General features: G+C 37.0%; 3 protein-coding genes across 6 annotated transcripts; 2 read left to right on the top strand and 1 right to left on the bottom strand.

Moving 5' to 3' along the window:
* Positions 1 to 2,713: 2,713 nt before the first annotated feature.
* Ilk (integrin linked kinase) lies at positions 2,714 to 5,584 on the top strand. 2 transcript variants are annotated; one of them, XM_014351116.2, is made up of 8 exons: positions 2,714 to 2,820; positions 2,902 to 3,128; positions 3,273 to 3,438; positions 3,513 to 3,705; positions 3,778 to 3,858; positions 3,932 to 4,374; positions 4,446 to 4,676; positions 4,755 to 5,584. In XM_014351116.2, the coding sequence occupies exons 2-8, from the start codon at positions 3,040 to 3,042 to the stop codon at positions 4,899 to 4,901; spliced, it is 1,350 nt and encodes a 449-aa protein (XP_014206602.1). In that variant the 5' UTR covers positions 2,714 to 2,820; positions 2,902 to 3,039; the 3' UTR covers positions 4,902 to 5,584. The 2 variants fall into 2 exon arrangements, with proteins under 2 accessions (XP_014206602.1, XP_014206601.1); XM_014351115.2 differs by having other exon boundaries at positions 2,714 to 3,128.
* Positions 5,585 to 7,792: 2,208 nt separating this feature from the next.
* On the top strand, positions 7,793 to 17,299 carry LOC106638023 (lysine-specific demethylase 4A). 2 transcript variants are annotated; one of them, XM_014351030.3, is made up of 11 exons: positions 7,793 to 8,693; positions 10,416 to 11,207; positions 11,293 to 11,498; positions 11,578 to 11,786; positions 12,001 to 14,171; positions 14,263 to 14,445; positions 14,543 to 14,845; positions 15,136 to 15,321; positions 15,416 to 15,529; positions 15,610 to 15,702; positions 15,996 to 17,299. In XM_014351030.3, exons 2-11 carry the CDS (start codon positions 10,446 to 10,448, stop codon positions 16,089 to 16,091), a joined length of 4,323 nt encoding a protein of 1,440 aa, XP_014206516.2. In that variant the 5' UTR covers positions 7,793 to 8,693; positions 10,416 to 10,445; the 3' UTR covers positions 16,092 to 17,299. The 2 variants fall into 2 exon arrangements, with proteins under 2 accessions (XP_014206516.2, XP_014206519.2); XM_014351033.2 differs by lacking the exon at positions 15,996 to 17,299 and adding an exon at positions 15,774 to 15,823.
* A 1,314-nt stretch (positions 17,300 to 18,613) lies between these two features.
* Positions 18,614 to 26,505, bottom strand: ImpL2 (Ecdysone-inducible gene L2). 2 transcript variants are annotated; one of them, XM_089589524.1, is made up of 7 exons: positions 26,078 to 26,505; positions 23,975 to 24,193; positions 23,381 to 23,448; positions 23,101 to 23,185; positions 22,803 to 22,989; positions 21,476 to 21,783; positions 18,614 to 19,999 (listed from the first exon to the last, which is right to left on the bottom strand). In XM_089589524.1, the coding sequence occupies exons 2-7, from the start codon at positions 24,191 to 24,193 to the stop codon at positions 19,985 to 19,987; spliced, it is 882 nt and encodes a 293-aa protein (XP_089445650.1). In that variant the 5' UTR covers positions 26,078 to 26,505; the 3' UTR covers positions 18,614 to 19,984. The 2 variants fall into 2 exon arrangements, with proteins under 2 accessions (XP_089445650.1, XP_089445651.1); XM_089589525.1 differs by lacking the exon at positions 26,078 to 26,505 and adding an exon at positions 24,854 to 25,148.
* Between the last annotated feature and the right edge of the window lie 644 nt (positions 26,506 to 27,149).

The following is a 27,149-nucleotide window of genomic DNA, read 5'->3' as shown; positions in this document are numbered from 1 at the left end:
TTTTTTTCTCGATTCTACAATCAACTGTTGGTGCGTTTTCCTACTGGAATTCATGCGTCTTTCAAAATTAATTTATTATGTATTTATTGTATTTGTTTGGAAAATAAAATGAAAATCTTTATCTTCTCTTAACAGACTTGGGCACAATTATTTCATGAGCTTAAAAAATTTTTTTCTCCCGAATAAATTGGAATTTTCGTTTTTCTGAAAAAATTCTCTATTTATCACTAAATATATTCACAACGCAACTGTGAGAGAAAAAAAAAATTGTTTGGCATGGATAGTGCAATTCTTTCGTAGAAAAAAAAAAAAAAAATACTATACTTCAAAAAACTTGAAAAAGTACCCGTGTCCACGTCGTTTTTAATTATGTATAAGAAACTTTTAGAAATATGATACTATGATTAAAAAAAATATAATTTTATGATTGATGAATTACTCGAAGGCGTTGCAATGAATAAGTAATGATAAAAGCGTTACCCTTTCAAAATGGCAAGAAACAGCGTTGTGAGCGACGAAATTTCACGCGACTCGTATTTATTCGACGACACCCCCACCCATAGACACGCTTCGTTTGCTTTATCACGAGGACATGGGATAAGTAAGAAGAAAAAAAAAAGAAAAAAAACAGCCAACAGATTGTACCGCAGACGTACAAGTACCTGTGACTTCGTAACGAATGGGCTATCGGACAATATTTTTGTCTCTCCAAAACTTCTGATTAGCGTTGCAATTGTATGGAGACCATCGATTTTCTAGTAAAGTACGTCAATACTGTGCAAACGAATGAGGAAAAAAAAAATTTGAATGTATCCGTCAAAGATATTCGGATCAGGTGTATTGGACCATGGTAATGGATAATAACGATCAACTCGGGATAATCCTACGAAGGTACACAGTAACCCTAATGGGATTTCGCAAGTGCCGCTTCACAAGTTAAAAATATCTGCACACAAATGCAACCAAGTATCATTACTTTTGCTTATACACCTAAAATTATATTAGGTTCATATAAATTAAAGCTCTTGTTGTACAAAGATGTTAAATATACTTAGTGTTGAGGGTTTGTTGTAATTCGCCAGCACACGTACATCGTATTCTGTACACCTGCACCCTCTACGGCTTATAGATATTTTCCCGACGAAGCGGGGATTTAATATTATATGCCACACTGAGGGCACATATACACACGTGTGCTATTACCTCAATTTACGTCTTTCATGCGCTCGTCATCGAGATGCCTTAATACATGTCACGTTCGTGGAGCAGCTTTCATCCACATGATGCTTTCTCATCTTTAGTTAAAATATGTGTTGGATACATGTGTGTACATAAATACTGCGTGCTCGTAAATGTTGCACAGTATATTGTGTTTGAACATACATTGTTTATCTTCTACAAATTCTTTGTATCATATTGTATGTAATTGCGGATCGGATGAATAAGGTTTACGTTTCTTTGATTTTCGTCTTTATGTTTTATGTAGACTGGAAGGCCTGCATGGTGATTTTTTTTTTTTTTTTTTTTCAATTTTTTGTATAATAAAAAATAAATAAATAAATAAATCCCATTTTGATTGCACAATTTACTCAACTTGTTATTATTGACCTAAAAATATATTCTTCTCACCTTATCAGCCATGCACCCGTGCTGATAACTCTGCCATCATCGTGGACTCAAAAAAAATCATGCTGGTACATTGGCCATGAGCTTGTAAACGACAATAAATAAATTAAACAATAACTGTCAAGATTGTGTGCCCCGGTTGACATTTAGATGGATGGATATCGAGAATTCATTGTTTTCGATTTAAACATTTTCCCGGCACGAATGTTATTTTTATTAGCTGATGCATTCTGCGTGACAAAATTAAAAATCCCGTGTTCTAAAAATATGTTGTCAACTGTACGATTGGTTTGCCACTCTTTGTTCATGTAAATATAAATATGTACGTAGAGAAAAAAGATATGAAACAAAAAAATGTATGTATAAAAGGTGTGGGATCTGATTATGTTAATCTAATGATTTATTAATAAAAGTGCGGGATTTGCTTCTTCGAATATGGTTTTTATTGATTTTTATCAAACGTACAATCTCAAAGATATTTTCGTTTATTTATTTTTATTATTATCATACATAAATAGTGTATCTTTAGGGCTACGATTGTTATTTTTTTAAAACAATATATATAAGGTAAGAAGAAAATCAAGTTTCGCGCTGTCGTGACGCCGTGGACGCCAGTGCTAGCTGTCTGCTATGGATGTGTAAACAATAAACATATATTTAATGACTAAGTATATGCTCCCACAAAGGAATTGATTGAAAATTGATTGAAATTAAAAAAGTTAATTATTTTAAATGAAAAAATATTAGTATAGGCGAAATATGATGAGCGAGAGTATAGTATTAGATATCTATATATACAACTAATGGTGATCGTGCAGCAGCGGTCAACGATATACTTACGTCTTATACCTTTATATGGTTATACGAAAAAACAAAACAAAACAAGATGTTTGCCAGAAGTGGGAGTCGCGTGTGGGTGATGATGCCTACACCCACATAAGCCACATATCATCTGTCAAATTCTACTTATGAAATACAATTATAATAGGTACGTCTCATGGAAGACAGCCAATTATTATAGACTCTGTACAACGTACGGTCTGTCATTTGTAGATGCTCCAAAGAAGGTATGTGGTAAATTGTATAGCGTTTGTTGTAGTTTTGATTTGTTACATATTGATGGAACGAATCAATGATTATTGTGTTTGTATATAAGTATCAAGGGATCCCATTCTTGATGCATGGCTTAATTTAGTGCGTGACGTCATATTCAACATGTTGTACTCTCATTTTCTTAGCTATATTTAGATAATTTTCAAAACCCGTCTGTTGTAGGCAAGTATTCTGCTACTACTGTAAAAATAGATTACATTGAATCGAGTCTGACGGAGTTGTGAGATAGATTTCGCTCCTTATATTGTTTTCGTGGTTGTCTTTGAAACGTACAAGTGGTACGTACGGATAAAAGGAAACATGGAAGATATTTTTCAATGGTGCCGCGAGGGTAACGGCATGCAGATCCGTGTTTGGCTTGATGACACCGAGCATGACATGAACCAAGGGTTAGTATGTGCTTTATTATGTGCTCAAAGACTGATATGTAGTAACTTAGTTTTACTGTTACTTTTTCATCGACCAAGTGATTTTCACTTTCATTTATACATATATTATAAATTAAATGGTTGCCTGTTGATGAATATTTTCAGAGATGATCATGGGTTCAGTCCTCTGCACTGGTGTTGCAAAGAAGGCCATACAAAGCTGACTGAGCTGCTTGTCAACAGAGGAGCTCGAGTGAATGCCACCAACAGGGGAGATGACACTCCTCTGCATTTAGCTGCTGCCCATGGCCATAAGGATATTGTGCTAATGGTATGTACATTTAATCAATGCATTTTATATTCAGGCTTGTATTTTTTTGTTAATTTATTTGGTTGCTCCTCCAGTTGCTCAGAAATAAAGCAGATGTGAACGTTACCAATGAACATGGTAATACAGCTCTCCATTATGCTTGCTTTTGGGGTTATCAAGATGTTGCAGAGGAATTGGTTGCTGCTGGAGCCTTGGTATCTATTGCCAATAAAGACAGTGACACGCCATTAGACAAGGCTAGAGGATCACTTGCCAAAAGATTACATGGTTTCTGATGAGCTTTGTGTTGATAAAAAATTGTGCCAATGAATATAAAGTACAACTAATATTTCATTATAGATCTTGCTGTGGAATTTGGGCAAGACTTGAAGAAAATTCAGTTTAAAGATCAAAGTTGGCTAGGTCTCAAAACTAGAAGCCGTAAGTTTTTGTCATTCTGAACTTAATATTTCAACTTGGACAAGAAATTCAATTTTCATACATAATGAAACAGGTGATGCCACTCTATCGAGACATAAAGGAATAAACATGTCGGATCTGTCTCTACATACACAGTTAGCTGTTTCTCCAAGTGGCGAAACGTGGAGAGGTCGTTGGCAAAACAATGACATTGTTGTGAAGATTCTGAGCGTTCGTGAGTGTTCGGCACGAATATCCCGCGATTTCAACGAGGAATTCCCGAAACTTCGAATATTTTCCCATCCCAACATTCTGCCTGTCTTGGGATGCGTCAATCAGCCACCAAGGCTCGCTGTGGTTTCTCAATATATGGCGAGAGGCAGTCTTCACCGTCTGTTGCACGGTGGAACGGGAGTTGTTGTGGATACTGCGCGTGCTTTACGCTTAGCGCTCGATGTTGCAAGAGCTATGGCATTTTTGCATGGACTGGAGAGGCAAAATCGATGCAGGTTCCATTTAAACAGTAAACACGTTATGGTTAGTAAAATCAAGTAAGAATACGATGCTTATCGACATGTTGATATAGATAAATTATTTGTGAAATACAGATCGATGAAGATTTAACGGCACGTGTAAATATGGCCGATTCAAAGTTTTCATTTCAAGAAGTGGGACGTGTATACGAACCAGCTTGGATGTCTCCAGAAGCTCTGAGCAAAAAAGCATCTGACATTAATCTAGAAGCAAGTGATATGTGGAGCTATGCTGTTTTGTTGTGGGAACTAGCTACTCGAGAAGTGCCGTTTGCTGACTTATCTCCAATGGAGTGTGGCATGAAGGTGTCCTTAATGAAATCTCAATTTTTCAAGCATTTTAAATAAAAAATATGAACTTTATTTATTTATTTTTTTTTTTAGATTGCTCTTGAAGGTCTACGGGTTAGTATTCCACCTGGTATTTCTCCACATCTTGCAAAACTCATTAGAATTTGTATGAATGAAGATCCAGGGAAGCGACCTTCTTTCAGTATGGTTGTACCGATTTTAGATAAAATGAAACGTTAAAACTGCCGCTGCTTGTTATAAAATGTGTTCAATTTTAATTTAAGAAAAGCCATATACCGAAAAATGAAACTTTTATAATCTCTTTTTATTATCGCTTTATTAAGCAAAGTGCCTCAACATAATTTTTGATGATGTTTTTACAAGTTTTTAATCTAGAATAGTCAATAATGTAGAATACTTAAAAAAACTAAAATATTTTTACATGGACTCGATACTTTAAACTGATACATCGCTTTAAAGTTATGTACATAAGTACAAGAAATCAAAGTCTCTACCAATCTACATCTTGATTATTCAACCTTTTTGTACTTGAAAGTATAAAAATTTTTTAAGAGTAAAAACGTTTTAAAAGTAATAGAAATCTGCCAAATAGATTTTTAGATTTATATTAAAAAATCCCACCAATATGAGATTTCAGTAATCAAGAACTAATGATCTTTTTTCTGGCTCATTTGTCTCAAATCTATGTAAAAATTACTTTTTTTCACTACCGACTGTATCTACTTAAATGTTGCTCTAGATAAACAAATTATGTCTAGTTTTATATTTATATATCCATATATTATACACGTCATATTGTATTTATATAAAATTTTTACTTGTATGTTAATACCATAAAAGTATTTAATTTAAAATAAATAATTATTTACTGTCCATGACCGATAGTATATACTTAATTTCAAAAATCCCTAGAAATAAATTAAAAATTAAGTCAATGTTATCCTACGAAATTTTTGACTACACTACAATGAATACGAATGTCTCGATCACAATTCATCATCGATCGTCAAAGTAACTCTGCAAACACTGCATTCATTTTCCAGTTCAAGATTTTATCAACCTTACCAGTGTATTTCGCATTAAAAGTATAACCATAAATGCCAAAGCTTCTCCTTCATCCCTACCTCAGCCCTATACTTGGTGGTCTTCGAAATGCGTCAGCGGTGAAAATTTATTGTTTCGTGTGCATGTCGATCTAGTTATTTTTCAAAAGCTATATGCTAGTAAAACGAAATTCGTTGTATTATATTATGTAGAAAGGTAAATTTTCTTTTTCTATTTATCGAAAGGGTCAGACAAAGCGCCGATGATGGGATGGATGGAGAAATTCAAAATTGATCATCAAATTTTTATAAATTCTCAGTTAACAATTCAATCAAAACAAAATTATTGTATTACATATACGTTTTTTTTTAGGAATACCTAAATGATGAACTTTCCATATTACCTCGAATAATTTTAACATCTCGACATTTTCCATTTCAAAGATGAGTATAAAGGAAGCTTTCGAAAATTGATTACCGATCGTTTCAAAATTGTAATAAATTGTAATAAATTGTAATAAATTGTAATAAATTGTAAATAAATTCTTAGTGGCCATAGATCAGGTACTTTATTGTTTCCACAACTTTTAAAATTTTCTATACATTTTGGAACAAACAATCAATATACATCTTCATTTTCGTATGCACCCAAAGACGTTTGAATTTCGATCGATATTCGAAGTAGATTTGTAATTTTAACTTTTCTCTCAAGAGACACTATGTTTCGCCCAGTTTACACATCTCTTCAATGCTGGCTGCTTTACCACCAAAGATCTTGGAAAAGTAGTAAGTAAATGTGTGCATGTGTATACGAAATAGCTCACGACTGGCCTACGTGACTAAAATGGCGTTCGCAAAAGAAAGTTCGGAGGGATAAAAGGGCTTAGAAACCATCATATCACTGACTCGCCTAGAGAAATCCAACACGAATAGTCCGTGCAGTATACCATTTATGTATGATTTACCATGGGTGTGTATTTATAATAAAACGGTAATGAAAACAAATTTAAAAAAAAAAGTACTTTTGCAACTGGCAATAGGTACAGAATCCTAAGATGCCAATATTTTTTATTAACGTAGGAATTTAGGCTTGTGTTGTTACTAAGTACATATATATTAATTAATGCTCATTTGCGCGTTATAATTTTTTAACTATGTACAGGTAGATCTTGGGGATATGTGTTCCTGATCCATGATACTCTCCATTTTTTTTTTCTACCACGCTTGTTCCAAACTCCCGTGATATAAAAAAAAAAAAGACGCGAAGCATTTAAAAACATTAAAAGGTATTTAATATAAAATAGATTGGAAGTATCTGAAAAAATGTTGAGGAAAACCTATGATTAAAAGTATTTTGATTTTAAGTTTGAAAAAAGAACTTTGGTGTATGAAATATATGAATCGCGTAGTACTTTTCGTCTTTGTCCCTCCAGAACGTGGCGGTCAGGCTCAGGCGGTTGGCGGTGCCAATCAGCGCAAGACAACCAGTTCTCTAAAAGTAACGGGCTCTTGATTGGTGGGACCAACACCCAATGCAGAGGCACCGACGCAATAGCAAAGGTCGCACTTCGCTAACCTTTTTCTATCATTGTATTTTGTTACTGCGGGTATAAGGTATAAGTTTTTAGAACCTACACAATAATTTATATATAAATAGGGTATTGATATGTTAACCTGCCATAAGCATGCGGACAGTTGTAACTTCAGTTATAAATACATATACCTATCGGTACCTTCCATCAATTGTATACAGTACACTCGCCGTACTTCGATTCGCAAACCGCGAAGTTTAAATTCTTAAATTTTTTAATGACAAATAAACATAAAGTATGATTTTAAGATTGTTCAATAGTTGTTAATATGATAGTTGTTTATCATCATATTTTTATTTTATGCTTATGGTTGTTCCTTGTGTTTTAATACGATAAATTACTTCAAGAATTCAAACTTCGCGGTTTGCGAATCAAGGTACGGTGAGTGTACGTGACTACGTGATACAATATAGTCTGGTATTAAGTATATAAGAGCGGAGGAGTGGAAAAGAAAAAGAGAAAGTCCACGGCGGCACGGGCGGCACGGCGCATCACCGCCATTACCACTGTATAGGTACAAACACGTGTATATAGGTATTGCTCATTATACTTGCGAGTTTAGGTTAGGAGGCAGAAAGAATTAGCAGAGAGATTCAGCTGAAATAGTACTTATATCTATATATACAGCACATCCAGAGATTATAGTAACATCATAAGCCCTACAGCCTCTGTGTCCTGTGCAGATCGTGTGCTAGTGTTAGAGAGACACTTAGGTTAGTATATTATTATAATACAACGTGTCGGTCTCTAAGGCGGTCCAGGTCTTCTATAGGGAATCTAGGGGTTCAGTTCAGACGAGCGAGCGCATCATATTCGGCTCACTCAGTATACCTATACTCTAGATATGACTTCGTTGACTCCGAAAATGCTGAAACTGACATTTCTCAGGGTTCGTGGCAACAAATCCATGCAATTTGTCGAAAAATGCGCTTCACCACCGAGAAATCAGTAGTGCGTGTGTTGTGCTTCAAACTTTGGATTGTTGATAAGTGTCCGTGCTAGCCGAGTGATTAATTAAATACACTTATCTTGTAAAAGAGTGCGTGCATGGTGTTGTGTTTTTTATAAATTGACGAGTATTTCCTCGCATCGTGTTGTTACCGTCGCCTATCAAGAAAAGACAAAATAGCCTAACATCTAGGCACGCTACAAAAGAGCCTCGTTAAGTACAAGACGATTCTTTCAAGTTGCATCCTCCAGCACTTGGGCGATGCTTAGAGACTCACATATCAGGTACTCAGTACCTTACCTGCTTGTGTAGTGAACACTTTTCAGAGAAAAGCGGTGGTGTATCCAAGTACTTGTATTCTTGGGTATACCCAGAAGCAAAACTATTGAAACGAAACGAGTGGCAACTCTTGCATCTTGGTTAAAAGGTAAGATTGTACTTTATACATTGATTTTCACTTTTTGTTTTTAATTTCGCTCTATCTCAACATGGGGATGGAAAAGGGATTGTTGTATACTCTCTGCTCATGGGTACAGATTAGCAATGGACAAAAACAAAAATTTTAGTAAATAAGTATTCTTAAAAGAAGTAATGTAAGTTTGCGATAGTGTACTCGCACCATGTGGTTTATCTGTGTTGATATGGCCGCATATACATGGTAGATTGGTAGAAGGTAAAAGCAGAGAGTACCCTTCCACCATGGTTGCATATATATATATATATCATGGCACTCTCGTAGTGGTGGTGGTCGTAGGCCAAAGGCCACTCGTGTGTAACTGTGTACGTGTGTAGCATCATCGCATGAATAAGGCAAGGGCAAGGAGCAGACTGCAGAGAGGGAAGCACATAATTCGATAGCAGCACTGTCGGAGTGTACAGTAGGTTTGTTCAAGCTGATTCTCGGGGACACTCGGAGAGACTCTGGGAGTCTCCGAGAATGGAATGAACAAGTATTCTTCTCCGAGTGTCTCCGAGAGACTCTGACTGTCCCCGAGAATGTATTTGCACACGTTAGGTTAGGTAAGTGCAAAAAGTAAACAGAATGTCTTAGTGTTATGTTAGAGTGAATCTACATAGGATTTTAATTTATCTAACCTAACGTGTGCATATACATTCTCGGGGACAGTCAGAGTCTCTCGGAGACACTCGGAGAAGAATACTTGTTCATTCCATTCTCGGAGACTCCCAGAGTCTCTCCGAGTGTCCCCGAGAATCAGCTTGAACAAACCTAATGTATGTGTATATTGTATGTGCATGGTGCACATATATATGCTCTCTTCCCCTCCCCGCTCCCCGTAGCCCGAGCGTCGACCATCTTGTTTGTGTATAATGCAGTGCATGCCTAGTAGGTACTAGTTATGCCCGACGCCAAAAGGTAACAACATAATGACCTGTGCATCAGAAGCTACATCAATTTTTCGGAGTTTCTTGTGTTGTGCGAAGGTTGAACTTTTGTTTACATATGCCGTACTAAGTTGAAGTATTTTGGAGCCCATTGTTGAGCGTCGTGACGTGTAATCGAGTGTTTGTGCGTGTGCATTTCCTGAATGAGCATCAAAACAGAACGCCACTATTACATGTACCGATACCTATATGCTCTCTCCAACTCTGTAAAGAGTGATTTTGCACTACTTTTTACAACAAAACGTGTTATCGTTCTCATGTGCAAGATGCTCTTTGTTTTCTTTCACTTTACTTTTTGAGTGAAGTTTTGGGTTGACTAAAACTTTTTACCTGATTTCATCATGCAGTATTTTGACAGATTTAGATAGGTAGTTGATACGTAAACAAAAACCGTGTGCTTTATGAGTCTCAATCGTTTATTTCATTGCTGGAATCAAAAAGAGTTTTTAACAAATATTTGTGACGTTAAAAAATTGTTTGTCAAATGAATGGATAAATAGTACGATGAAATAAAATAATTACTTTGTAAAATTCAGACATTAATTGCGTGAATGAAATATCAGTGTACTTTGCATATTCCATCCAATACAGTGAAAATATATAGATCACTTGCATCTTATGGTTAATTCATAGTATTTGCTCAACATCTCACTCCGTAATATATAATGCGCTTAAAAATTCTTAGTAGTTATATTAAAAATTAAAAGTATTGTTTTTCAATAATGATTAACTATTTTAATTTCAGAGTATATAGTTTATAACACAATTCGACAAAATGGCATGCAAGCCAACAAGTCCCATGAAAATCATGGTGTTTCGACCTACCATGGAAGAGTTTTTGGATATGTCGAAATATGTGAAATATATGGAGAGTCAAGGAGCCCACAAAGCTGGTGTTGCTAAAATTATTCCGCCAAAAGAATGGGTGCCTCGGAAACAGGGATATAAAATCGAAGACATGGATTTGATGATCCCCTCTCCTATAACTCAAATGGTAAATGGCAAACAAGGAATTTTTCAACAATTCAACATACAGCGTAAATCAATGAGCGTACAAGAATACGAAAAGCTTGCCAATTCCGAAAAGCATAAAACTCCCAAGCATTTTGACTATGAAGACTTGGAACGAAAGTATTGGAAAAACATCACTTATGTGAATCCTGTATACGGAGCAGACGTGTCGGGCTCTTTAACCGACGATGATGTTAAAGAATGGAATATAAAGAAACTTGGGACGATACTTGATTGCGTTGAAAAAACTATCGAGGGCGTAACCACGGCTTACCTGTACTTTGGGATGTGGAAGACAACATTCACCTGGCATACCGAAGACGAAGAATTATATTCTATAAACTATCTTCATTTTGGTTCACCCAAGACGTGGTATGCCATTCCTCCCGAGCATGGGAGACGTTTCGAGCGCTTGGCAAGTGGTTTCTTTTCATCGGCATCCAAGAATTGCGCAGCATTCTTACGACATAAAATGTCATTAATTTCACCTCAAGTTTTAAAACAATACTCAATTCCATTTGATAAGGTATGTACTTTGTAATCATTGATTGATAAACTTTACTTTTTTTCAAATTTAACATATCTAAGCAATAAAACATTTTTTTTAACAGATTACCCAAGAGGCAGGAGAAATTATGATTACTTTTCCATATGGTTACCATGCGGGTTTTAATCATGGTTTCAACTGTGCAGAATCGACAAATTTTGCTACGGAACGGTGGATTGAGTATGGGAAGAGAGCTGTTCACTGTACTTGCAGTAATGATATGGTCAGAATATCAATGGTACCATTTGTCAAACGCTTTCAACCAGACAAGTACGATTAATATTCTATTAACTATCTTAATGTTTCATTACATTTTGCTTATTGCTAAAATTGTTTTATCCGCTTCTAGATATGAACTATGGATTTCTGGAAAGGACATTGGATATCATCCCGAAGATCATACTAAAAAACTAGCTGCTCCCCAACCTTGCAAAGAAGATCTTGTTGCTGATGGTATCAACGTCATACCGAAAAAAAATTCTAAAAGACATACTATTCATCAGAAGAAGAAGATTCATTCACTCAGTCAAATGTTACCAGAAAATGAAAAATTATCAGGTAAAATATAAATTCAGCGTTGTACAAGAAGTAATATTCAATACAATACACAATTTTTGCATGTTATACATGACCAATGTTTATTTTTACATTCAAACTTGTGAGTGATTATATTTCTTGCTCTCACAAAAATATAAATGCATTCTTACGTAAAGATTGAAGTTAACTGATATAAATTATAAATTTAAATATTAATTTTATAATATGACTTTAGGTATCAATGAAGCCAAAGGTCTAGACAATGGCTTTAATCATGAAAAAATTAAAAAGAGAAAACGAAAATCACTCATTGATTCCAAGAAAAGTAAATTACCTAAGCTGAGTGATGTTGATGGTACTGGAACAGTTATAGTAAAAGAAAAGTCGAAGAAAAGAGGTGTATTTAGTGACTTTACATCGATGAGTATACCAAAAGTATTACAAAAGTTGCATTTCTCTAAGGCACGTCTTAACCAGATAAGGAAAATAAGAAAAATAAAAACACACTTAAATCAATATAATGATGCAAAGTTGAAAGAAGAAGTAATGTTGCCCAAAGAGGAAGCTTTAACGGGAACACTTCCTTGGATGGCCCTGCCGGAGTTTAAAATTTCGGGAGGCCCAGCGAGAGATCCTCTCACGTCTGTATACGGGTATGGTATCAAAAAAAATTCATTAATAGAGTATCAGCAACTAATAAAAGATGATGTTAAAAATGAAGAATTACAAGACATTAACACCAAGGAGATTGATTTATCTGATTCTGCTGCACTTCGGCAATTTTTAAACAAAACTTCTAACGTCGATGATACAACAATACCACCTACAAATGTTCCTTTAGAAAGTGAAATAAGTTTTCCGCATCCCGAAGTAAAGACTGCTCCGTGTGAGAATGACGATGATAAAGTATTTTTTGTCAATGATTGGCAACAACATATTGATGTTAGGATTAAAAAAGAAACGAGTTTGATAAAAAAAATTAAAATACCTAAAATTAAGGCACACAAAATTTCAAAACCTATCAATAAAAAACCGACCGCTAAAAAAAATCTTATTAAACCTCCTGTTTTGAATTTTAATGTTCCGATATTACAAGAGGAACAAAAAAATACTCCAAATGAATCTCCAGTACAAATATCACACAAAGCGTGGCCTCTTGCGCCCAGCGACAAATCGCCAGTGAAAATAAACAGTATTTTCGGTTCAGATGTTAACCAGCGTCGAGAGTTGTCTGGATTTGGGCAGCAAAGCACTTTGTCACATCCATTTCAAAGTCAACATTCCGACATAAATTCAATAAATAACGATCAAGTGACTAAAAACTCTTGTCAAACGAGCAATCAAGCTCTTTACTTTTCAAATAGCGAAGATTGTACTTTTAGCCAGTTGAAAAATCCGATGGTGAATCCAACAGAAACAAACTGTAATCCAACTGCTGAAAATTGTATTTACAAGAGCGCAACTGTTGAATCTCAGTGTTTCCGAGATACGAATAGAGGATCACCTACGGGACTTATGGAAATCAATTCAGGAGTGCTCTTCGGAGAAGACATGTCATTCAACAAATTGCCGTTGACAAACGTAAACGAAGCCGAAACGTTACTTACAAATCACAAGCAAACAAATATATGTTTCTCAGATCCACAAAGTTTAAAAAAACACTTGAATGTACCCTTATTTCCGGGATCATCAGTGGAAGTTTTAAACTCTAGTCAATCAAAAATTACAACAGGAACACAAGTCGACTTGTTACCATCCCACTTAGTGTCGAATCACGAACTATCCATCACATTGATACCTAAAAATAAAAACACATCTGATATTAGTAAAAATACATTGAAACGCAAAAGGGTATCGAGAAAATCTGACGTGCCAAATAAATTCATTGACCCGTACGATACAGAGATTACTGTGATACCGAAAAAATCTCGTAAATCGAAAAAACACTCTATTTCGAAATTCGAACGAAGTCATGAAAATGCAATTGGTAAATTCGACAATTTAGCTGTACCACATTTGGATTTCGGTATGTCAATGAATAAAGAATCAGTCGAAGACAGTCGAAAAAATTCTTCAGTAGATAATCGTGATGTGTTGAAAAGTAATCAGTTTACCGAAGATAACAATGTAGGAAATGTAAAGAACCATGTAGAAAAGCCGAAAAGCACTGAAAAGAAGACTAAAAGTAGTATTCCAATCATGGACGAGCATGTCAAGCCAATGTTATATCCGCATCCTACCGATCTCAACACATTGCAGTCATTTAATAATTATTGGAGTGCACACTTACCCCACTGTGCAATATGTGCTGGTTTTACGTTGAGCGAACATAAGGGTAGTAAACCAATGTCGCGAGATTGGCAACAATCGAAGCCTACTGTGTTACCTGAGAGCTCACCGATTTGGGTAAGTTTATTTACAAGAATATAAATTTGTAACAAGTAACTTGAGTTATAAAATACATTAGTTTTTGGATTATGCTCAACGTAATTTACAGGTTTCGACAGAACTATTTGTTGCAAATTCTTTAGAACAGAAGACAGAGCCAGAAAACAATAAATTATTAAGATGTAGAAATTGCCAAGTCACAGTACATGCTTCTTGCTATGGAGTTACAGTATTACCTTCAGATGTACATAATTGGGCTTGTGATATTTGTCTATTTGGCAAACAATCTATTGTAAGTATTTGTTTTCTTTTCTTTTTTTTTTTTTTGAAGCTTGTTTTAGTTTAATTATATTTCTTGTAACCAATCTAAACGTCCCGTATTATGACAGATGTGTTGTTTATGTCCGATGCGTGGTGGAGCTTTAAAAAGAACAAGTGACAGTCAGTGGGCGCACGTGCTTTGCGCGCTTCTCTTGGGCGCCAGGTTCAAGGATCCTGTCAAAAAAGAACCCATAAACGCATTATCCGTTAGTCGACCTGCCGTCGAATTCGAATGCTGCTACTGTAGACAGTGTAACGGAGCATCCCTCAAGTGCTCCAAGCAAAACTGCAACGCTCACTTTCATCTCACGTGCGGTCTCGCGAGCGGTGCGTCTCTTGTAACACCTGCCGACTCACAATCACAAATAAAGGTGCGTACTTGTCACTTCTATTGTTCAGCACTCCCAGAATGAAAGTCCCGTGCTCTCATTAACTACTTATCCCTATGAATTACAAGTATACCCCTTCAGTAATAGCCTCGTAATATTTGGTTAAAGTTATTAAACGTATTTTATTATAACTCATTAACTATTATATCTCTTACGCAAGTGTTAAACTTGTGTACGAATCAAATGATGAATTTTAATGAATTTTTCTTAATGTTTGCTTTTATAATTATTCGAATTGCATTTTACAGTAATTATTTTATATTGTATTGTAGGTGCTTTGTAGCAGACACCGTGTTAAGGACAAAATTCCAATAAGGCAAGGAGAATTTGTTTATGCAAAACATAAAAACCTGAGGTACTATCAAGCAGAGGTAGTGTCAATATCAGACCAAATCTTCTTTGGAGTGAATTTCAAGGAAGGAACCTTGTGCGATGATTTGCCTCCAGAAGACGTTGTTGTGAGTTTGAAAAAAAAATTATCTAGATTGAATTTTTAACCAAGTCATTTATGGAAATTAAATATCTTATTTTATTACTTTTTCTTAACTAAAGAATTATAAAGCTGGAATGACGCTGACAAAAGGAACAGAAATAGAGGTGAATTGGAACAATAGTGGCATTTTCCCAGCAATTTTCGAAAGGATAAATCATGAAATCATGTACACTGTACGTACATTTCTGTAATCTTTTAATCTTTTAATTCATTTGTTTTACGACAGTTAAAACAAACATTACTTGGTTTACAGATTTTATTCGAAGATGGTTCCAAACGTTCATTAAAACGGAATCACGTTTACAGTTTAGAAGATGAGTTACCAAAAAGAGTGCGATCGCGAATAGTAGGTTCAATATTTTTCACTTTTTACAATATACATATAAGCTTAATTTTTAATAAATCTTACATTTTCAGGAGAAAATTTCATTACAAGATAAAACCCCTGTTAAATAAATCGCGCAGCATAAAAAATTTTTTTTTCCTAAATTTTTAACGATCTTTATTTTCTTTTCGTTTTCTAATTGACTAGTCATTTTCTAGATGTTTATTTATTTGTTTTTATTTATTTATTTATTTATATTTTAAGTTTTCGTAGTTTTACGTTAAAAAATTATTATTTTTTGTGTTCTTTTAAAGTCAGCAGCCACGGAAATGCAGCATCGAGGGCATCTGTACGGAAATGAAAACGGTGATGAGATGCAAAGGAAAGTAAAACCACCGAAGAGATTATAAAATTACCAAAAGTTCGAGGCCATTTTGCGCTTTTTAAAAATCCTACATTAAAAGTCATTTTTTAATTTCTGTACAATTTATAGCTAGTTAAATTTCTATTTATAAGCCAGTCAAAGGCTTGTGTTAGTAAGATATCAGGTGACCCAACTAATGTGTTCACCGTAGTTTTTGCTAGCATAGTAAAGTGGAATGTTCTTAATAAAGGCGGCTTGTAGGTTAATTTTTTATCAGAATCACGATGCTGCTGTCAGATTCTCAATTTAAGCCTGTTGAAAATTTTTTTCAACTTTTACGGTTTTATAATTGATCTGCGGCTTTTATTGCTACGAAGGTAAGATCATCCAGTTTTACCTGGAAACGATTTTTGGAAGATAAAAATAATATTTTTTATGATTTAACATTAAAATAACATCAAACTACGGTCGTACGAAGCCCTTCACTTGTCGTACATGATATGGTACACTGTAATAATTAGTTGTTTGTCCCGATATCAAAACAGTACAATAATTTAAAACTAAATACTATTCAATAAGTGATGGCTGATTATTGTAAGTGCATTTTTTATTACCTCATACAGTATCACTTGTTTATCGTTAAAGTTCACATGTATTAGAAAAAAACCATGCTTGAGACATTAGTCGGTTCACCCAATATAGTTAATTATAAGACACAATTGTACAAATGCAGAAAGTACTGTACCAGATTTTATGTTTAGTCAATTTAAGAAGTTGTATTGTTTATTTTTTATGAACGTTTCTATAACTTGAATAAAACTTGTAAATTTATGGCGCAAAAGATAAAAACGATTGTGACAAATGATTTATGTTAATTGTATTTCTACTATCATCGTATAAAATAGTTGTATTTGTACGTAGAATATGAATTTAATGAGTTGATAATTTGAATGAATTTTTTTTATCAATAAGTTGATTGTTTGAATGTGCGTAAACCCTATTTCTTACAAGAATAATTAAATCTCGTGGGAGTGTGTGCAGAATATTATTAAATATAAACTGATAGCAAAATAAAGTCATTCTGCAAGTATGCAGATTTACTGTAGATACACGTCGAGCGCTGTGCACACACGTATATTTGTAACAAAGTACTTGGCTTGCTTGTATAGAGCACCATCGTTAATAAGTAAATATAAATACATATATATATCTATATATATATATATATATATGAATATATAAGTCCACAAACTATACTCATGATTTTTTTTATTTACCATCATTCCTTTCATTTTTATCTTATGAAAAAGTTAAGTTCCAAAAAAGATATATTCAAAGTTACGGCTCACAACGCCATGCAGCTAAAAAATTGAAAAATAATTGTGTAACTCATGGTCCAATGTTTTTTCTACGGAATATAATGAGCCCAACGTTGTGTCGGGCGCAACACTGATCACGCGAGAGTGTTGAAATAAGTAGGTATTTTCACGAGTCAAATGTTAAATTGTGGTCTCCTAATTACGATAAAACAATATTATAAGAAACTGAGAGATAATTCACCTTATCATTTGAGTGAATTTTATAAAATGACAATACTGCAGCACTAGATTAAATTTCAAAAAAAAAGCATGTAATTAATAAAATTAATTTAAATCCGATGGATTTAAATATGTGTATTTCCATGGAATATAACGGTATACAAGTGAATTTGTTTTACCATTCTGTCGCGTTGCAAATGGCAGAATCTCCTCACGCCAATCATCAAATTAGAGAATATTAAGGCAAAGATTCCTCAGGTGGCAAAGCGGCACTTGTTACAATGATGAATTTTCTAACATTATTGAGCCTAGAAAAATGGAAAAAAGAAATAAAGCATATCACTGCATCACGAGCTGTCGCTTTCTCTTTGATGCCTGTATACTTATCTCTTACAGGTTTGATTTAATTGATAAATTAATAAGCTGCTTTTACTTCTTGAGCTCCTCGAACGTATCATGTAGAAAAAGGCGTTCGATAAACTCATCCGCACATCGCTGTCTGATTTCAACTTTTTTTTTTCACGTTTTCATTTATTTTCCAACTAAAATAAAAAATATCGTAGATCAATCAAGGAAAAACATAAATTTTTTTGGAAAAAAATGCAAGTAGGCCACACATCATCTATCACGTGTCAGGGCTCAAATCCCACTACGGACGAAAATTAAGGATTTTTCTCTTGGTGGGAGTATTGAGATTCGTCAAAACTTACTGAACGGTGTCAAAGTTAGCCACCTTTGGGTCTTAGGGCGATAATAATTTTATATATTATTATACATAAAAAAAATAAATGGAGTCTGGTGGTCTGAAAATATGAATAAAGAGAGAGTATTTTTCAACTTTGGACGTTCACAAAAATGAAACAGAAAACACTTTTATTGTGGAAAATAATTTATTCATTTGCTTGCTTTTTTTATTCATTTTTTTAATTTTTTTTTTTTTACAAACTGAAGAACAGCCGCAAAATTCTAGCGAGTACATCTATCATTTACTTTTTTTCCACACAATATTCAATACATCGGCAAACTGTCGTTTACAATTGAAATATTTTTTTTTTTCTTCTAAATATAAACACATTCATAGATACGATGAAGCCGCGATAGCTTTTACAGTCAGCTGATTTGCCAATAAGTATGGCGTTGTACAAATCAATTAAATCAATTTCTCATCCACCACATCAAATCGATTGATCTTTGAAACAAAAAATTTGACACGCAATTCTTTCTATTTTTCACGTTTAATTTTTATGCACATCACTAACTTCACTACGCATCGTACTTAAACTTATATATATTAATAAAATAAACAATTATTTCTTGGAGCGTAGCAATGCTAATCGACAAATAATAATAATAATACAATTACAATATATTAATAATAATAATAATAATAATATATTATCTTGAGCGGAATGTACATTAAGTAAATGTGCCTCTTAGTGGGGCGAGTTGAATTAAGTTACCGGGTGCAGCTCGCTTGCCAAAATCGTGTACCGTGCAATATACATACTCATAGAAATACGTATATTTATGCACACAGTATACATATATATCATATGCATGCACACAGATCCGGGCAATTAACGCTTATAAGTGACTAGATGATTTCGTCGAAAAGCTCTTTTGTTTCTCCCTTTCATTATTATAAATTTTGTTTTCCTTCTTTCTCCCGCAATAGCCTCTCGTTTTTTATTATTATTTTTTTTTTTTTTTTTTTTTGTTTTTTTTTACTTCCCTCGCTTTTCCCTCAACTCCTTCCTTAGATTCGAAGTTTCTCGGTCACATTTTCCTTTTTTTTCTACAGCAAATAATAGAGAGAAAAAAAAAAGGACCAAAAAACATTAAGGCGGCTTTGACGGTGGGACTAATAAATAAAAAATAAAATAAAATAAAAGACCATGTTTTTCATGTCATACTTTTCCAATATTGCGACGTGTGTCCATGTCCACAGTACATTATGCATGGTATCGGAGTTACTTGCGGAATAAGCAATAATACACATCCATCGTGATTATATACTTTCGGCTGTGCAGTGGTGGTGCCTGTATAATATAATGTTCAAAATTGTTGTAGCCGTTGTCTTGGGATATTATGCTTGACGAAGTTGCAGGTGTATAATATACATATACACTTATATATTTGTGGGTGGCCAGCATCAAATACCTATATAATATCTATATTCTCCGTTTTGGTGTTTATGTGCGTGTATCTGTGTATGCGTGTGGGCACATTGCACACGTGCGATTCAAGTCAGATGAATTGTAATACTTTTTCATTTGTATATGTGTATACCACAATAATCTCTGCAATGTGTCGGGGGTTGCGTGGGTGTTATCGATGGCACGTGCGCGTTTCTTTCTTTCTTTCTTTCTCTCCAGCCATTTTATACAGCAGTGGTCATCCTTTATGCGGACTTTGACTGTAATCGTACAAATATTCTTCGTTTTCTTTTTTGTTTTCCGATTTTTTGTTTAATTATTTTATTTTATTTTTTTTTAATGCAAGAAAAAAAAGTGTTTGATGGTATGTGTACAGTTTTGCGATTGTTGCAACAGCGCAGCGCCTAGTATGTGATATATGAGACCACACCACCAAAGAGATGGGGCTTCCGTGCCTAAGCGATAACTACTGCCGTTAAACGGCATCTTTCTCGTGTAAAAGTATACTCGTACATGTACATAATATCGAATGAACGTGTACCTACAAGCACAAAAGTATGAATTTTATACACTTAAGTACGTATACTAACACACGTAAAAAATGCCATTATCGCTAATAGCGAATCATTAATCGCTTGGGCACGGCTACGCCATGTGACAGATAAGCTTCTTACCGATTACCCTCGAGGTGTGAGCGATGGTGATATGATGATGATAGTACTATATGTATACGCATGTTATATACTCAATAAAAAAAAGTACAAAGCGAGCGCGTTGCAATTGCAAGTCCATATATTTGCTCTTTCTCTCTTTAACGATTCACTGGCCTGTTTTAAACACTACTGCGCGAATTATTTGAGTTTAAAAGGCAATCGCGAAAAATAATGTGAAAACACGCGATAGAAATTTTTTGTTTTGTTTTGTTGTTGTTATGTATTTGAGCATTTTTCTGATATCAATCGATCAACAGCGACAATGCATATTCCGTTATCGACACGAACTGGACGAAAAAGGTAAAAATGCTCTTGTATATATATATATACACACAAAAGCGTTTACGTAATATTACGTGCGTGTATACACAATGTATTGCGTTACTTGGCAGTGATAACTGATTCAACGTGTGCGCGCATGTATAATATAGTTGCAACAGATTTGACACAAGCTGCGCGTACGAGCGACTAAATTGATATTTTATCACGTAGATCAAGAGGATGACTCACACGTAGTCCCTTATCTCGCGTTTCAAAGAACATCCGCCAAGAGCCTCTCTCTCTCTGTCTCTCTCACGTAAGCGCGCCCGCGAGTCTTAAACACCACAGTGACATTTCACAACTAATAAACTTAGTGTACTTAAGTATAAAATAAACAAAGTTCGAAGATAAATGAAACTCGCAGCGATGACTTTGTATGAAAAAAAAAAAAAAAGAAAAAAAAGACGAAAAGCTACTATTAAAGTTATCAGAGCGAGGAGCAAGAGCGAATGAGACGTATTACAATGGTACTATGTATCAATAAGGGAAAAAAAAAAAAAAAAAAAACGATAAGGACGAGATGATGATACAAGTCGCGAGTGGTGAGGTGTGGGGGGGGGGAGGAGGGATAAATACATGAGAATGAGTTGACGGCGACGTATAAGCATCGACTCAGGGTCATAGCCTGATGGCTTTTCGGAAGAAGCGTTTGAAGAAAGCGAATAGATGAAAGATGGCCTTAAGTATGGAAAAATTGCGTACTCTGGCGGCCGGATAGAGGAAGGTCTCCGCCTCGGCTGTGCCCATCATCCTCGAGCTGGCGACGCACTTGTACCCGCCCATGTCGTGCCAGCGCAGGTCCTTTATCACCAGACTGCCGTAAGGATCGACGGCTAGTCGCGAGCCGGACTTCAACTTTTGGGTGCCATTGTACCAGGTGACGTGCGGCCTTGGGTTGCCGGTCGCCTCGCACGGCAGCACCACCGTCGAGCCCTTCTCCGAGAAGTACAGGGGCCTGTGTCGCGTTATCACCGGCTCCGTGTACTTGAACCCTCTGTTCGCCTCCTCACCTGCAACACGCACAATCGACTCATACACTATTAACAACAAACATTGCATCGCAAACTATATATTATTATGTCGTGTATGTAACCGCGGGTGGCAGTTCATTGCTCCGAGGTTTGGATTTGCACTTGGCGTTACGCGAGAGTTTCCAAAATAATTTTTACACATTTTGCACATTATGCATTGGTGCGTGTTTTCCTATCGGCAAAAGTCTGCCGGCATCGCGCGGTAAAAATCAATGCCCAATCATCGACAGCACATGTATATGTATATATTTGATACCCGAATCATCAATTCAAATTGAGGTGGATGTCTTTTTCTTTTTGTTCTAAAGAGTTGTAATTCCGGATTGAACACGATTTCGGAACTCGTCATTATTATTTTTTCGAGTGCAATTCGTCATCGGTGACCAATTCAGGTTTAGATAAGCATTTCGAAGTTACTATAATTATCGATGCTATTTTATGGGTTGAATATCGGAGTTTTAATCTTTCGTAAATGAGTCACTCGTGATAAATTGTATATACTTGGAAAAAAAAAAAAAGATACTGTTTTTATCAAGTCGTCAACCAAAGAGTTGTAAATTGTGTTCAATGGAGATTTTTCACTATCAATCAACTTAGCCGCATCTGTATTTAAAAGTATGGCCATCCTGAACTGGATCTTCCTGCATCCATAGGACCAAACGCGATGAGGATCTCCAAGGGTTTCAGCGAGGCATCGGTTTTGAAAGATTTTAAGGCTGCAGACTACGGAAGTTGACTCACGACACACCGCGCGAGCGAACAAAGTCAAAACCAACGTACTCAATGTAAATGTTTAAGCACGAGTGTACATTATGTCGCGATAAATTTATCCAGTGCAATAACGCTTCGGGTTTGCGACAAGCTCTAATGATGCTCGACTTGCAACGTGGATACGGCCAGCTTGGCAACCGTTATTGTGGGTAGGTCGAACCTCGGGTCCTTAGCCGTGATAAAATATTCATGCATATATATATAACAAGTAGGTATGCCGTAAATACCTTCAACGACCACGAGGGTGGTGTGGTTGGACTCGACCTTTAGACCACCGGCAAAGCCGACGCAGTAGATCTCGCCCTCGTCCCTCGACGTGACGGCGTCGATCACCAGTTTGGAGACCTCGCGAGCCACCGAGTGGTACTGGTCGTCGTAGAACCTCTCGTACTTGGAGTACTTGTAAAACTGTGCCTGCAATGTTTTTTTTTTTTTTTTTTTTCAAAATTACCGCCACTGTCGCATCGATAAGCGGAAGGAAGAAAAAACGAAAAAAAAGGGAATAGTCATTCGCATCGCGCTTACCTTGGAATCAGGGTCCTCGCCCCTCACCCAGTATACCAGAGGTGCTGGGCTGCCGTCGACCTCGCAAGTCAGCTCGAGCCGGTCCCTGTCGCGAACAAAGAGAGAAAGAGGATGGCGCGGTTAATATACGTATATCGTGTGTGCACTCGTGGGGATAACAGTCTCGGGCTGCACGCCATATGGACAATAGCGTGTATCGCGAGAGTGCAGCGCGAGGCTGGTGAGAAGTGCAAGGATAGGTATATTAATATGGATTTGTAGCGATGCATTGTGTACTCACCCCCTGACCAACGTGAGGACGCCTCCTTTCGGGCTCGACGTTAACTTCACGTATTTTTCCAGGATTTTCTGTAAAGCCAAATTTATGTGCGTTAGCTTTTTCTTTAAGCTTTTTTTTTTTCTTTCTTTCTTATATATCTCACAAGCTCTTGATTTCAAAGCGAGACATCGCGCGCGCATCTCTCGCGTTTTACGAGCTTTGCCCCATTGTGATACATCTGATCCGCTGCTCTGGTGGAGAAAAGTCCGCTTTACGTTCAATTTTTTTTTTTTTTTTTTGAAATGAAAAACAAATGATTGAATTCGAAAAAAGGGTGAATATAAGTTACGAGTGGACCTCCAGAGTCCCTATCCCTGTAGTGGCGGAGGAAGACTTTGCAAACTGTTTGCGTCCCTAAAGGGGATACCGGTTATCTCGGAATGACAAGTGAAAATTTTTCATTGTCACCCAAAATAGATATTAAAATATCTACGACCCTGATAAATCTAATCAAAATAGCACCTCACTCGAAACGAATCAGTCTATCCGACTTAACTTGCCCTGCAGCGATCAACCGCGAATCGGTAAAATTAGCACTCACGATAATGGACTCACCTGTTGACTCGACTGGGCGTGAAAATCGGGTGGTTGGAGGTCGAATTCTGGAGGGTCATCGGGATAGTTGCCCTCGTCCTTGGCCGAAATCTCTTGGTCCACATCGTGGAGGACCTGTTTAAAACTGAGCGCGTTTGAGCTGCCGATCTCGGTGACGAGAACCACCAGCCAGATCATACCCACCACCGATAGGTAACTGCAATTTCCTGGACGCTGCATCTGTGGAAGAGCACACGACGCCGGACGCGAAAAGGTCAGTCTATTGTTTCTGCTGCAATCTATCTGTATATTATATGTTAAACTGGCCGCGGTGCGGTGGCCGGTGATGAGTATATTATATGGATGACCGGTCGCGCGCACGTATATAGGAGGAGCGCGGAGCGTGAGAGAAGAAGGAGAGAAGGCGCGCAGTCTACTGCAGCAGCCAGCTATGCGGTGGGTATCGGTGACGTGAGCGAATAATCCGAGTATGTTCTCCTCCTCCTCCTCCTCCTTCTCTTTGGCTGCTACGGCCGAGTCGAGAGAAAAACCGGTATACGTATAATGACATCGGGCACTCTGTGCGTATGTATTTTTTTTTTTTTTTTTCCCCAAGCCAACGAAGCCGGCCGGTCGTTATTGCTCGCTCGTTTTTACAACGATGCGTGTAAAATATGCCGGCGGCTGTTCAATATATTTTTACGCCGGTCGGTGCCCCGATCGGCCGATTTTACCGGACAACGACGCCGGAAAGAAATCGATTTATGAGAAAGAGAAATCGTGCGCGTGACGATTTATTTGAAAATCGGCAACTCGATCTCTGGTTTTTTTTTTCTTTTTTTCGTATCTTTTTTTACTTTTTTTTAGTGTTAATGCGAAAAATCTGGTAAAACAACTTACGTTGGTCACACGGTTGGTTCAACAGTAATCCGTGACGCCGCGGAGCTTTTGAAAAGAAAGGTAATAACGACGATATCCCTGCTCGGCGTGCCGAGAAAGTTCATACTTGATAAAGACACACGCGCGGCGAAGAAAGGAGACGAGGGTCCGTCTACTATATTCCGTTTTTCTTTTGATCGAGTTTTCACGGAAAAACCGGCACTCCGATCACGTTGGCGATCGATCGATGCAAAAAGCGCGCGCGAAACTTGTCGATTTTTCGATTATACGCAGGTTTATACGGACACGGGTACGTGACGAGCGGGCACGTAGAGCTGAAAAATTAGACTGCGCGAGCAGCGGAGCTATACTTACGGCTGGCTGGGTTAGCGAGATCGTTGCATCAGCAAAAAGGAGAGCCGGTACGTGTATGGGCGAGTACGCCTAAGTCGCTATATATATACATGTAAAGAAGAGAGAGAGATGGGAGAAGTGCCGCGGACGGCGGATGAAAGAGCGAGAGCGCGAGCGGCTTTTTGGAGCAATCATGGGTGCTGCACGTGTAAAGTGCCTCGAACGCGTGACGGCGTGACTCGGGCATTTACGCGCACGGCCGCACATGCATATATTCAGGATAGCCGGCGTTTTAGGTAATGCAAGAAATTTTCCGGGGAGTTGTACGCGCATACCGATCGGCTCGCCGTTGATTAAGTCACGATTAAAAATTCATATCCGTCAAAACAATGTTTTAATTGCCGCGCTATGAGGATATGGAGTACCGGTAAAAAAAACATATTTCAGTGGGAATAAAGAAAAAAAAAAGATAACAGCCAGTCGTGGCAGGTATGCCGCGTTACAGCGTGACTTTCGTAACCTGATAAATGTTGTAAATGTTATATTGTGTTAATTGTGTGATTTTGACATTTTTAGACCAACGGTAAATTAAAAAAAAAAAAAAAATGAAAAAAAAAGCTAACTCATAAAAGTATGATAGAATACGTGTGACGATTTCGCCGGACTTGTTGCAGTTTGAGCTACGATCGTTGTACATGTATAGGACCTTATGCCACGTGCAACACAATAAAAATAACGCATAAGTATAGTATCACTATTTCAACAAAAGAAATGCAATTGTTTGTTCCTTCTTATTTTCGTAATTGCACTTTTCTATGTGTATCGTGGATGAGTGTGTATTCGTTTAAACAAGGATAATTAGCGACAAGGTAAAAAATATTTAGCACTCACCTTTGCGTGGTACGAGCGTGTATGTATTCGCGCACTTGGACTCTCGGGCCAATGTAAAACTTCGAGCCTCTTCTTGGCAAGAATAATTGTAGCCTCTATCAGTCTCTTCTAATCTTTTCTTTCCTAATATCTTATCTTTAGACAAAAGAGTGCCACTATGCTTTGTCCAAGGTGCATACGTGTATATGCGTATAAAGGTAATATCACTGTAATTAGCGAGTCTTTCGGCTTATTTTGTACACGTGGAATGCGTATGATAGATAAAACGGGCAAACGGTTGCCGATATGTTGCCGATATATACCGATATATTTTACCGATGTATTGTTGGCGATGCCGAAACGAGTATAAGCGCAACCTGTAGGTGTATATCCTTCGAGGGAGGCTGTCGAGTCGACTGTGGTGCGGCTCGTCTTGTCGCCGGTACATTTATACGTTCAAATGCAACAATCCGCGCCTCCTCGGTTTCCTTCCGATTGGCCTTCGAAATCGAGAGTGGGGAGCCCGGTTTCCCCAGCAACTACCTCATTCAATTCTCTCGTCTCGGTCGGAGTGACGCTTATATAATATACCTATACGATGCTTGCTGCAGCAGATCTCGATCTCCCCGGAGAGAGAAAGAGTACACACACGCGCGCGCGTTTATTGAGAGTATATATTATATATTATACCCCCTGAGAGTTGGGACTCCCAACTTGGGAGACGAAGAGGTAGGGAGAGTGAGAGAAAACGAGAGAAAGAATTGCAAATAAGGGAGAGAGAAAGAGAGAGAGATGGGCGTCAGGGGGAAACGAAGAACAAGTCTGGTCTGCCTGCAGTCTGCGAGTATGTCGCATATCTATAGGTACATCGGGCGAGAGTAGCCCTCCCCCTTCTTTGCCACTCCACGTGGCTCGTCTCTCCTCTCGTTCGCCTCGGCATCGGAGCCATCAAGGGAGACAAGCAGAAGAGGAGGAAGAAGATCTCAAATGGGACGGACAAGGGCCTCATGCCCACGTTCTGCTCTATAGCTTTCTTTCCTCATGCTCGCACTGCACCAGCGTCATGTCACCATATACGCATGCATTATATTAT

The sequence above is a fragment of the Copidosoma floridanum genome, unplaced genomic scaffold (genome assembly GCF_036245765.1).
Source record: "Copidosoma floridanum isolate Cflo_tuat_1 unplaced genomic scaffold, Cflo_Japanese_pri ptg000009l, whole genome shotgun sequence".
NCBI lineage: Eukaryota > Metazoa > Arthropoda > Insecta > Hymenoptera > Encyrtidae > Copidosoma > Copidosoma floridanum.
Note: the sequence above shows the minus strand (reverse complement) of the source record. Positions and strands in the feature narration are given on the sequence as shown.